Here is a 13,175-nt window from a genome sequence, read left to right as displayed (position 1 = left end):
TGCATATAAAAAGGTTGTATAATGCGTTGGTAGAAATAGATTCAGAAATGGAGTTAGTTAACGACTGTATGATAAAGTGGGCACAAAATATTGAAGAACCAATAATGATGGAAACATGGGAAAAAATATGGGTTAGAAATGTGAAGTTCACACAAGCCCAAAACTTAAGAGAGAATTTTTATAAAATGTTTTATAGATGGCACCTGGATCCTAAAAAGCTAGCCTGTATGTATCCAAGTGTGCAACCTAAGTGTTGGAGATGTGAATGTGATGATGCCACGTATTATCATATATGGTGGACATGTAAAAAAATTAAGGCATTTTGGATAAAAATATGGTGGATTATTCAAAATATTCTCAAAAAGAAGATAAAATTTAGCAGAGATGGCTAAAATTTCAGCGTCTTTGAAGGACCATTCAAATGAAAGATATATATTGGAATGGAGAAGATGGATTGACTATATTCAAAACAAATATTGGACTAAAAAGTTTCAAATAGCTTATGAATGAAATCTATATTTCCTTTTTGAATATGTTTAGTTAGTTGAAAGGGGAGTTAAAGAGCAAGGGGGGGGGGTTTGGAGACCACAGAAAGTTAGCTTATTTTAGCTTATGTTTGTTATGCTATACCCTGTTTTTGCTCTGGGAAGTCCGGGGGGTGGGTGTCGGGGGGGAGGGGGGTTGGAGGGAGAGGGGGGAGGGGGGGTGGGAGGGGAGAAAATTGTTGGAATGATTGTTAAAACTTTTAAAATAAATTTTAAAAAAAAGAAATAAGGTCTCACATTCATAAACTTGGGGAGAAAGGCCCCTGAATGCCAAGAGAGATTTTCAAATGATCACTGTCACCCCACTCCACTGGGGTCTTGGCTGGTGCCAAATTTTAAACCTAGCTGAGCATATCTCTGAGAGGGGAACCCCTTCTTCCAGTGATGCATGCCAGTCAGTTGCTCTTTCTCAATAAGATCCTGAATAAGGGGAACCTTATTATTGACTAACTTGGCATTTACCAGCAGCAGTCGAATTTCAGGGCTTCCAAGGGTATACTGTCCAGGAACTGGAAATGAGCTCAGGGCTGGAAGATGCTACACATCAGGGTATCTCCCCCTGTAAAGGCCTGCCCTCTGGCTCCTGTAGCACCTCATGCCCGTCACCACTCTAATACATTGTCCTGCCCATGTTCCCCAAAGTGAGCATCCCCTCTTCTCTGACTTCCCACTCACTAGAGCCAAGCACTCCGCCATCCCTCTCTAGCCACTCTTGTGCACTTCCTCAGATATCCTAAGAGGGACAGGTGAGGAAGGGAACCCTCAGAGTGCTATAGTTTAAGTTCTCAGCCCCAACTAGGCTCTCACCTCTCCACTTCCCAAACACTGTAGAAGACAGACTCAAGATTCAGAAGGAGCTTGACAGACTTGAATACTGAACTCTATCCAACAAAATCACTGGAAGATTTCAAGAAGAGACTGGACTGCCATCAGTCAGAAATAGTGTAGGGTCTCCTGTTTGTGTAGGGGGTTGGACTAGATGACCTACAAGGTCCCTTCCAACTCTGTTAATCTGTTATTATTAAAATGCAAAGCAGAGAAAAGTAAGGTACTGCACATGGGCAAGAAAAAAACCAAATGCACGGATATAGAATACCTGGCTCAGGAGTAGAAACTGTGAGAGTGATGTAGGTGTCCTGGTAGATGACCATTTAAGTATGAGCCAGCAGTGTGCTACAACTGCCAAAAAAGCCAGTGGAGTCCTAGGCTATATCAATAGAGGAATAATTTCAGATCAAGTGAAGTGATAGTACCACTTTATACTGCACAGGTGAGACCACACTTGGAATATTGCATCCAGTTCTGGTCACCATGATAGAAAAAGATACTGAGACCTAGAAAGAGTGAAAAGAAGAGCAACAAAGATGATAAGAGGTGTGGAGGTGAAACTACAGAATGAATAATACAGGAAACAAGGTATGTCTAATCTAACAAAGACTTCATTAGAAGAAGTAGGGATGATATGATAGGAACTGTCACAGAGAAGAGGGGGTTTATCTATTCTCTTGAGGACAGGATGAAAAGTAACAGATGGAATATCATTAAAGAAAGATCCAACCTAGAACTAAGGGGAAATTTTCTGACAGTGGGAACAGTTAAACAGTGGAATGACTTACCTCTGAAAGTTGCAAGTGCCTCATCACTTGAGAGTTTTAAGAAGAGATTGAACAGTTATTTGTCCAGAATAGAATAGGGTCTCCTGCTCAAGCAGGGGGGTGGCCTGAAAGACCTACAAAATCCCTCCCAACCCTTTTTTCTATGTTCTAAATACTAAAGACACCGTTTGACCCAGCTCTTTGGCCGCACAGGGCAAATAGCCACCAGCCAATTGGGTGGCAGGCAGAAGCAATGTTGCGAGGGGGGGCAGAGTGCGATGGGTGATCACAGGGGCAAGTTTTTTCTCAAAGGGGAAGGTATTGGAAACGGCAAAACTGCAGCCCAAAAACATCCCGCTATTGGCATGGGGAGGGGGGGGGCTTGGCAGGCAAGAGAAGGTGGTGGTGCATGGGGAAGCAGGCAAACAGCTGCCCAACCACCTCCCTTCCACCACTGGTTCAAAGGATTTTGGAGAATGAAGTATGAATCGCTGTGTCTGAAGGCGGTTGGCTTGTCAGCAACAGAAGAGGAAGAGTAATGGCCAGTCAAGGGGAGGAAGCAAACAGGAGGCGGGTTTGTGCGCGTGTCCAGACATAACAGAAAGAGAGCTTCTGTGCTGCATAACAGGTGGAAGAGGAGAAAGAGTCTCTGTATTCTATTCACATGCACGCTGGTAATGCTCTGTGAACACTGCATTGGTTTTACACTTAAGCACACACGCCCGCCCACCCCAATTTTCCATTCTTCGCCTGAAATGCAACTGACCACCACATCTATCACTTCTAAGGGCTACGCCTGGCTGGCTCTTCCTCCCCCTCCTCCTCTCAGCTCCACTTTACTTTCCCTGCTCTGCACGCATGGGGTGGGGGCAATCTAAATTAAAGATGTGAATCTTTTCCATGACCCTCTACTTGCAGAAAAGTAGCAGCACTTCCAACAGCCATTGGAATTCATCTCAGCTTCTCTTGTCTTCACATTTCTTTTCCAGTGTTTCCTTCCCTTCCCCTCTCCTTCCTTCTTCCCTTGTCTTTTCTTCTTCCCTTCTCTTCCTCTTCCCTTCCTTCCCCTCCCTCCCTCTCTCTTTGTGCATCTTTTTGCATAGATGGAAGCTGATGCTTGACCTAGAATATCACCCTTTGCAAGCAAGATCACAGTTCAATGCTTCACTTGCAATTCTCTGCTTCCTGTTTTTATCTCAGTTTCTCTAGTCTCCAAATTTCTTTTCCAGTGTTTCAGTCTTGGCACTTCTTAAATGTGTTGGAAGGGAGGGGAGGGGAGGGGAGGGGAGGGGAGGGGAAGGAAAGGAAAGGAAAGGAAAGGAAAGGAAAGGAAAGGAAAGGAAAGGAAAGGAAGGAAGGAAGGAAGGAAGGAAGGAAGGAAGGAAGGAAGGAAGGAAGGAAGGTTCCCTCCCAGAGAACCACTGTCTGGAATTCTGGGGAGAGGCAGTGACTGACTGACATGATGGTAAATACTGGGCTTCTCAACAGAGGATCCCGCCAAAACAGGAGAAGCAATGGAGCTCCAGACTTCCTCTCCCATTGAACCAGTGGTGGGTTGCCCCTGGTTCAGACCAGTTCGCAAGAACCAGTAGTAAAACTGGAGGGAGGCTCCACCCACTGACCCGGATGTCATCATAGGTGATCTGCACATGCACAGAAGCTTCTGCGCATGTGCAGAAGAGCGCATGTGGGCGTGATGCAAACCGGTAATAAAGGTAAGTAGAACCCACCCCTGCATTGAACCACTTCCTGGGATACTCATACTTACTTAAGCACACACCATTCCACCTGTAGGCACAAACTATCAAAGAAGTAATAGGTGACAAAAAGAAACAAGACCATTTAAAAAACCCAGGTTTTGTTAGTTTATTTAACAATTGATATTTTATCTCATCTGTAAGGAGGGGCTGTTCATATTCGCTGCCATGAAAGTTTCCTTTACCTATGTATATCCTGATGTCAAGATATGTAAATTGAGGTAACTGCCAAAGACTTTGAGTTACCCTATCACTGACATGGGTTACTATTACTTTTCCAAGTCTTGTGTGAATTCTGGCACTGCATTAATCACGCTACTCACAGCTCCAAAAAGTAAGAATCAACTACACTCAGTTTATCAAATACATAGAGGTACCCATCAGAAACAAACTTTTCTCTTCTTGCTTACTTGCTAGTTTCATCCATCTCGCAGGCAGAATTCTTCTTACCAACAGTAATACAACAAATGCTTGTTGCCCTTAATGAATGCAATAAACAGTATCCCATGTCAGTGATGGGATGGGGGCTACAAGTTACATGGAATGATGGAGGCTGTTCGAAGACCAGAAGGAAAATCCTTTGTAGGTGTTAGGAGAGAATCTGGCATCCTAAATTCTCCTGAAGTGTGTGTCAACTCCCAAAACGACTTTAGCTGAAGCCATATTCTTTTTTACTTCGTTTCTTGGAATACATATGGGGGGAGAGGGAACTACGGGGTGTGGAATAATCTCCTCCCAGGTGCCAGACATAACAGCGATAAGGCCCATGGGAATCAAGGTCATCTCAATAAGAGCTCGTAGCGACTGGAGGGAGTAGCTGAGCAGCCTGCCATCTACCTGGTTGGTTAACGTGACCAGTGACACTAGGGGGGTGGGTGATATCTATTTTTTTTAGTATGCTGAAAATGCAGGAAATATTTAGAGTTGGATTCACATTTGAACGTATCACTATGATGTACTCAATAAAATGGATTTTTGAGAAAAGCTACAGCCTCAGAATCCTAAATTGATTGGGTCCATTATTTGGAACCATGATATTAATCCAACTCTTCCTTTAAACCATCAAACCTCTGAGATTCCTGAGCCCCAGGGAATTCCTGCTTCAGGAAGAACGGAACGAGGGCGAGTCCTGGCCCAGGGCCAACCCTGCAGAAGCCACCATGAGCGGCTAGCCCTGCCGGGCAGCTGCAACAGCAGCCCCCGGGGGGGGGAACAAGCCCACTTCCCCCCCCCGGGGCCCGAGTGATATCTGGGGTACTGGCCACTGCCACCTTACCCGATGGAGCCTCCACCCCTAAAGATATTTGATGGGGACCCCAATAAGCTGGCAATCTTCCTTGACCATGTGCTGGACCACCTAGACCGTTACACCTTAATCTACCCAACTCAGAGAGCAATGGTAAATGTGATGGTGGCCTACCTCGAGGGGGAGGTGGAAGAATGGGTGACCACCCTTCATGATGAAGCATCCAAGCAGAGGGATGCTGGGATGTTCCTGCGGGAGCTGTGGGTGAGGTTCGAAGATGAGGCGAAGGCCCAACAGGCAGAGGGAGAGATACGAGAGCTAAAGCAAAGGGGACGGCCAGTGAAGGAATACATTTGAGAGTTTCGAAGAGTTGCAGGGATGCTGGTCAGAACAACAGCTCGTTTACTATTTCAAAGAGGGCCTTGACAGAGACCTGCGCCAGGTGTGCTCATATTTAAGTAATTGTCCACTAGGACTCAAAACCCTTTTCACAGTTACTAGTATTTAGCCAGGTTTCACTCAACCTTTATCTGTACAAATAGTTTTTCTTGCCTGTGTAAAATCTTACTTTTATCCACATTGAATTTTCATTAGGTTAAATAGGGCTCACTGTTCTGGATCTTGAGCCTATCTTCTGGTGTATAAACAGTTCAAGTAAAAGCAGTAGAAGATTTCCAACCTCATGGATTGGAATATAATTTGCTGCTGGCAGACCTGAAAGATGAGCTGGACTTGGAAAATGCAAGTTGGCAAGAGAAGAAAAGCTGAGAAAGATTTGGATTTTAAAGATTCAAAGTTGATAGTATTGATCAGTTATGAACTCGATTTTTTCAAGACGATTGAAGGATATTCAGGAATGGATTTATCATTCCCAATCGGAAAACAAATGTTAAGAGAGGCCATGTTACAATTTACAGAAGACTTTTTTAATACAACAAATGCTTTGGAGGTATACACAATAGGAACTTGTGCCTTTCGGGAATAAAATCCAATGTTAGGAAAGATCCCGATTACAATCCTAAGGAAAAGGCTCACTATTAAGAATCAATTGAGAATATTTGATCCTGGATGGACCAGAAACAATGACTGTGGTAATTTATAACAGACCAGAAACCGTTGTGGATTTTCTTTGTGTGAAATACAATAAATAGACCCTTAACAGAGGGTTCTGAAGTTTAATTTGGTTGTTGGTTTTACCTATTAACTATCTTTCCATATAGTAGATAGAGGTCAGGATTGGGTAAATATTGTTCTAGAAATTTATAAATTGTGTGTCTGCTTTGCAAAGGAGGCATATATCCTTGAGGTATATTTATCAGTATTCAACTAGGGGGAACAATTTGTGTATATGTCTGTTTTGTTTTGTTTTGTTTTTTATGTACTCTTTTTTGTGTAGTCTTGTTTAGTTTCATTTTGTTTTCTGTATTTTTTAGGAGTTTGTATTTTATAATACAAACTTTTATAATAAATATTTTATAATAAAAATTGTAAAAAAATATTTCTAGGAGCCTAATTAATCAAAATGATTGGCAAAAAACTTCTAAAAATCCCAACAATATGCTACAGACATTGTTAAGTACTATAATATGTACAAAATCACTGCTATAATTGGTGTGCCCTGAGATAGTTTTAAAAAGTGCAAGTTTTTGCAAAAAGACATCTTTTGTTTTTAAATCAGCACACTAAATCTCTCTGAAAATATGAAATGTAAAATTTTCTGTGATAACTTCATTCCAATTTGGTTCTCATATACGTTTGAATGAAATTCATATTGTTCCTTTTAGGGGTGGGTTTCAAAACCTGTCACTACCAGTTCACTTGTGAGTGTGTGCGCACGCATGTGCAGAAGCATCTGGGCAGGCAGGCAGAGCTGCCGATCCGGGGCGAACCGGTAGCAACCCACCACTGATTCCCTTGATTTGCTTTTTTCATTTATGGTAACTAAAAATTTAACATAATTTCAATTGCTGAAACAACGATCTCCAAAAGCAATGTCATCATGCCCATTCTCCTCTCTGCCTCCCCATCATTTGGTTTCCCCACCACTGCACTATAGATTGCTACACAAAAGTCAGTGATCAACACATCATAGCACATCATCTAACAATGGAAACATTTATTGACATCACATCATGGGTAAAGTAACTTTACCTGAACAAAGCTGAGAAGAAAAATTAGCATATATAATAAGCCCCAAAAGAAAGGAAATAATGACACAATGGAAGGAAGATTAACACTACTCCTTGAATGTTTCATATTTTTATTGATAACTAACTGCAACCAGTTTGAAGCATGGCATCCAAAATTGTACCTAAGCCTCAGTGGTTAAGAATATTTCCCAAATACTACTCAGTTTGCAAACTATATATCACTTTTCTATTCTGCTATGTTGTTTATCATAGATCAAAATGTTTTGAAGCAGATGGTTTTCCTTGCTTTGAATTCCAGCAGCAGTAATCTGCATGTGCTCATAATCTAATCCCACACCAAAGATTCCCTATGCCATTCTAGCTATAGAGTCAATTCCATTTCTGCATGCAAAAATCTAATATCAATGGACCATGTCACTCTATTAAAATTGCTCAATTTTACCATACTGTATCTGCAAATGTACTAAGGCTCTAGTGGCATCAAGTTTCTACAGAAAAAATCAATGCTTTCAATGATTCAGATCAATGATATCTGAATGGAAGTATGACTGAAAAATGGGATCCATAAACAAACCCAGCTCTAGGACTTTAACACCTGTTTTATAGTAATGAACATGAAACATCAGAACTGAATACATCCTGGTGCATGGATCATTGACCACTGACAATCCAACCCTTCATGCTGCACCCAAATGGTAGGATTCATTTCCCTAAATGCCATCAGCCTGCTCTGATTTACCACAATCATATAATCTTCTCCCCACTCGCACCCTTATTCCCTTAATTTGCTGGATTGAAGGAAGCCTCTTTTCTAAGTAGTACTGTGAATATAACATGCATCTGGACACTGCAGTCCTCCAACCTGCATCCTGCCAATCTATTCATGCAATCGGGGCCAAGTCCATTTCATTCCCACACTTCTGTCCATATGGCCCTGTTGTAGCATGAGGGAATGGTGGGAGGGTGCAGCACAATCTCTCCTACCTGTTTATTGGTGTATTTCTGAGGGTTGGTACGGTAGCTGTAGTCTGAATACTGCTCCGAGCCTGTAGAATTGCTGTCCCCAGTGCCCACAAATGTATTGGTGGCTGGGAGGTCCTGTACTACCTGATGCTTCTTGGAGGCAGATGGTGATTGGGGTTGCAGTTGAATGGAAGGCAAAGGTGAATTGGAACGGTAATGGCGACCCAAGTCAGGGCTTCCAGGTGGATAATTAAGAGGCAGATGGATGCGGGGACTGTCACTTACTGAATCATTCATAAGGTTGAATTTAAGTGATTTCTGCAGACCTGTTTCTTCTTCATCTTCAGTTGGTTTTGGTGGCTTAGTGGATTTGCTTTTTTTCACTTTGCCTTTGGCTTTGTTCCCTTTGCTACTTTGTTTGGGAGCATACAGATCCTTAGTTTCCTTTTTGCCAGCTTGATAACCACTTTTGGCCTCCTTCTGACGGCAATAGCGTACCAGCACAACAAGCAAAATTATCAAGGTGACAGCCACTATGCCTGCAATGACTCCAAACAAAATATTACTGCGCTGCTTGTTGCGCTCATACTCTGGGTCACCAGCAATGTCAATGTCAATAGGTGTGTCCAAACTGTGTCCTACTAGAGTCTCCAACAGTGTCCGGTTAGCCAATGTTTCATTCACATAAAAATGAACTAATGCTGTGCCATGGTGAGAAGGTTTCCCTTTGTCATTTACATGTACAACCAAGCGGTGAAGTCCATGATGCTTGCGGAGAATCTCTTTTTCTAGTGTGATATTTCCACTTACAGATGAAATCTTAAAGAGTTCAAAGGGGTTTCCCCCAGCAATTCTAAATAGTAATTCAGCATTGATCCCAGAATCAATGTCTTCGGCTCCGACACTCATAACCTGTTGCCCAGGACTAGTGTTAGGCAGAATATGTTTATAGGAAGCATTGGATGGAGATATAATTACAGGAGCATTGTCATTCTCATCTAATACATTGATTGTCACCCCCACATAAGCAGATCTAGGTGGGTCTCCCCCATCCACAGCTTTAAGCCGGAAAGTGTAAGTACTCTGTCGTTCACGATCAAAAGATATACTGGAGAGAATGGTTCCAGTACCATTTTGGATGATAAAGTCACCATTGTCCTGTTCCACTGAGAGTCGAATGACAGCATTATCTCCTTTGTCTGCATCAATAACTGTCACCATGCCCACTGGACTCAGTGGGGGCATGTTTTCCATGACAGAAAAATTGTAGCCGCTGAGCATGAATTTTGGATCGTTATCATTGCGATCCATGACACTGATGGCAATTGAGGCAGTTCCTTTGCGGCTAGGGCTACCTTTATCAGTTGCAACTACTAAGAATTCATAGCGTTCTTGCTGTTCCCGGTCCAGCACATTTTTTACATGAATTTCACCAGATTCTGGATCAATTGAGAAGGTGTCTTTTGATAAAGATTCTCCAGCAAGTGAGTAGACCAGTTTAGCATTAGATCCACTATCTGCATCAGTAGCACTCACTTCTACCACCAAGTCATTTGGGGAATTATTCTCAGGAAATGCCACTTCTGTTGAGCTCTGGCTAAACACTGGATCATTGTCATTGACATCCATCACCTGCACTTTTAGGGAATTAGTGCTTGATAGGGGTGGATTACCTGAATCCACAGCTACAATCTCAATGGTATACTCTTTCACTGCTTCATAATCCAACGGTGTAGTGGTCTGTAGAAAGTATTTCTTTTTGCTATCGCTGCCAGTATCACTGGCTTGTCGCAGCTGAAAAGGTACATCACCAGCCACCACACAGGTTACAACAGCATTTTCACCTTCATCCCGATCAGACACCTGTACCAGAGCCACAGGTGTCTCAACTGGCACATCTTCTGAAATATTGGCAATGCCATCCTGATGAGTCACCAAACCAATACCACGAATTTCAATGGATGGAGCATTATCATTCATATCCCTGACACTGATCACTACCTGGGCACGGGCAGTTTTGGGGTTAGCTCCCTTGTCCTTAGCCAACACTGAGAACTTGAGCACATTAATATCTTCACGATCAACAGGACCTTGTACTGTGATGAGTCCAGTGGCTCTGTCTAAGCGTAGCAGCCGATGAATTACATCTGAAGCCTGATGGAAGGAATAATCAATCTCAGCATTGGCACCCTGATCAGAATCATTGGCTTTCACCTGTAATGAAAAAAGAATCTAATCAGATAATACTCAGTGCTTTCAAATTTTGGGTGCTACTTCCAGGGAATTTAAAATATTATGACCTAATTACAATTAAACAGCAGCAGACATTATTAAATAAATGATTACATAATATTACACTTACAATGAATTTTTGTCCTGATCCCACTCTCTTTTTGGGGGAGAGAATGTATTTTTTGGAACCCACTCAAAAGGCAAGTGGGAGCCTTGACCCGATCAATTTTGTACTTCACTACTATATAACGTAAAGTGCAGAATTGGGCAACCAAATAGACAATATATTTCAATAACTAATGCAACAAATACTATAGTCTACAAAACATCAAAGACCCCTACTTGTTTTTTATTACTGAGTTGGTTGGCAAAAATTGCTGGTTTTCCCTTATGGTAAAAATAGAGAGCAATCTTCCTTGTTCCCTTTAAGAAAGTACAGCCCATGATCCAGCATCCTTCTTAAAATGTGCAGCCCCTGATCCCCACTCAATAATCAAAGCAGCATTTAGAACTGAAAAGGTTGTCCATCCCTGCTATTGAGTGACATTTAAAACTAAGTAAACCTCACCAATTTCAGGAACACTAGGGCACTAGATCTGTTGTTTATGGTTCACCCATACAAGTTATAATTAATGAGTGAGCATAAAGATGACTGGAGTATATTTTCAATATAGAGCAGTTTGATAAGAGATTTTTGATTCCCTTATATTTGAATAATATTAACAAAAAAGGGACACTTAACCTGCGCCTGATTCATCTAATGATCACCTAAAATTTACACATGTAAGTTATGTACCTAAACAAACTCCTGAAAACAGTACTGAATTAAGATTTTGGCAGGAATGTTGCCCTTTCTGTATCATGCATCCTCTAATATCTAGTTCCTACATTTACATCTGGTTCTGAAGAGTCAAGCAGTGGACATGGAAACAAATCACAAGTGAATCTGGAGTAGGGGGAAAGGGATCAGTTGTGTGAATTCAGTCATCATCAATTCTTCCTCTTAGGTATCTAACAGATGACAGGAAGAAAGCATAGCCCTGCCAAATAGACGATAGGAAAATTGTAGATCAAGCCAAAATGCCAAATGAGAGTATAACAGGGAGGAAGGAAAGAGAGCAGAGACAAGCTTGCTGGGGACCATCCAGGCCATCCTGTTTGCTGGTGGAAGCAGTGTTCTGGTGCAACGGACAAGCAAACGGCTACAGAGGAAAGTTACAGAGCAAAAAGCAGCAGCAGTGCAACAGGGAGGAGAGAGAGCCAGCACAGGGCAGCACAGTGAGCTAGAGCCTGGGAGCAGTGCAGAGAACAACGGGGAAAGCAACGGTGGAGCTGAGTGGACGGCTGAGTGAAGCAGACCAGACAATGGAGTTGAGCAGACCAGAAAGCTAAATGGCAGGCCGAGAGAGCTGACCACTGCAGGGATGAGGCTGAAAAGGCCTAAGCACCAAAGGACAAAAGGAAGCTGGCAGAGAAAACAACAAGAGGCTGGAGCAGCAAACGACAGAAGGCAAAAAATTAAGCCTGAGGTTCCAATAGACAGGGAGGGAAGACCCCAGTAGAGAATAAAAATAAATACAGGACAGAAAATAAAAGATAATTAGGCAAATAATAAGGACAGGAGTGGAAAATTAGAAACCAAGGAAGAATAGGATTAATAAAGATCAATCAAATAAATAAAGCAAATTTTAAATAATAAGATGGGGAGGAACTAGAGCTCAAAAACTTAAAAAAAATATAGGGAAGAAAAGGATAAATAAAACTAACGTAACAGTAAGCAAGTTAAATAAATAACAAGGTAGAAAAATGAGCAGAAAAAGGCAGAAAAAAGGATAGAAAAAAAAAGAAAAGAAAGAGACGTAATTTTTTTACCCTTAAAAGAACCAGCAAAAAGAAACAAGCTCATGGAACAGATGACTGATACTATTGTAGTATACAACAGTATAAAAAACACCCAAATTATACATGTATTAAATATAAACTATGTGAACTACTAGAGGAAAAAGTAAGGGATCTAGAGGCAACTCTAACCAAACTCCAATCTATGCAAGAAAGCTATGCCCAAATTGAACCAAATAATGAACAAATAACTCCAAGAGGATTTACCCTGCTGATAAACCCTTGGAGAGAGATAGGTCACGCATAGAAGGAAACACAATAATCAAAGAAAGAATCAGCACACATCTAACAAACCCCTGCTGCCCAATCTAACCCAATCAGAAGCAGTCCCATTAAAACTGAGCAACCGATTTCTTCCCCTAGATGAAAATACTCAGACCCACAAACTCCCCCTCAAAGAAAACATGCAAACATCTAGAAAAGAAACATCATCAAATATCCCTTAAAAAGTCAAATCAACAAACACACCTGAGATAAACAGAAAAGCAGCCCAGACTGCATCCCCTAAAACAGGAAGGCGAGAGTGAGATTCTATTCTCAAAGGAACAGAACCAGCCATCTGCAGACCGGACATATATTCTAGGGAGGTATCCCTGGAGCAAAAATCAAAAATGTGGCTGAGAACCTAACCAAAATAATTAAGCCCACAGATTACTACCCTTTCCTCTTCCTTAACATTGGGACAAAAGATACAACAGAACCTGAGTACAATATTGAGAGATTATAAGCAAGTAGGCAATTAATGTTAAGGAGCTAGGAGCACAAGTAGTGTTCTCATTAGTACTCCC

At 41.8% G+C, this 13,175-nt stretch overlaps 1 protein-coding gene across 7 annotated transcripts in view; it reads right to left on the bottom strand.

The window, feature by feature from the left end:
• PCDH1 (protocadherin 1) overlaps positions 1-13,175 on the bottom strand; it is a 371,266-nt gene that overhangs the window by 179,430 nt on the left and 178,661 nt on the right. For 5 of the 7 annotated variants that reach the window (XM_060686449.2, XM_087891198.1, XM_060686452.2 and 2 more), the window contains exon 3: positions 8,278-10,470. In XM_060686449.2, the coding sequence (XP_060542432.2) occupies positions 8,278-10,470 (2,193 nt within the window). Of the gene's footprint in view, positions 1-7,244; positions 10,471-13,175 lie in introns of those variants that run through there. The other 2 variants (XM_087891200.1, XM_087891199.1) reach the window with 1 other exon arrangement.

Source organism: Pantherophis guttatus, chromosome 3 (genome assembly GCF_059756535.1).
Source record: "Pantherophis guttatus breed Tessera chromosome 3, ASM5975653v1, whole genome shotgun sequence".
Classification (NCBI taxonomy): domain Eukaryota; kingdom Metazoa; phylum Chordata; class Lepidosauria; order Squamata; family Colubridae; genus Pantherophis; species Pantherophis guttatus.
This window is presented reverse-complemented; position numbering and strand designations above follow the sequence as displayed.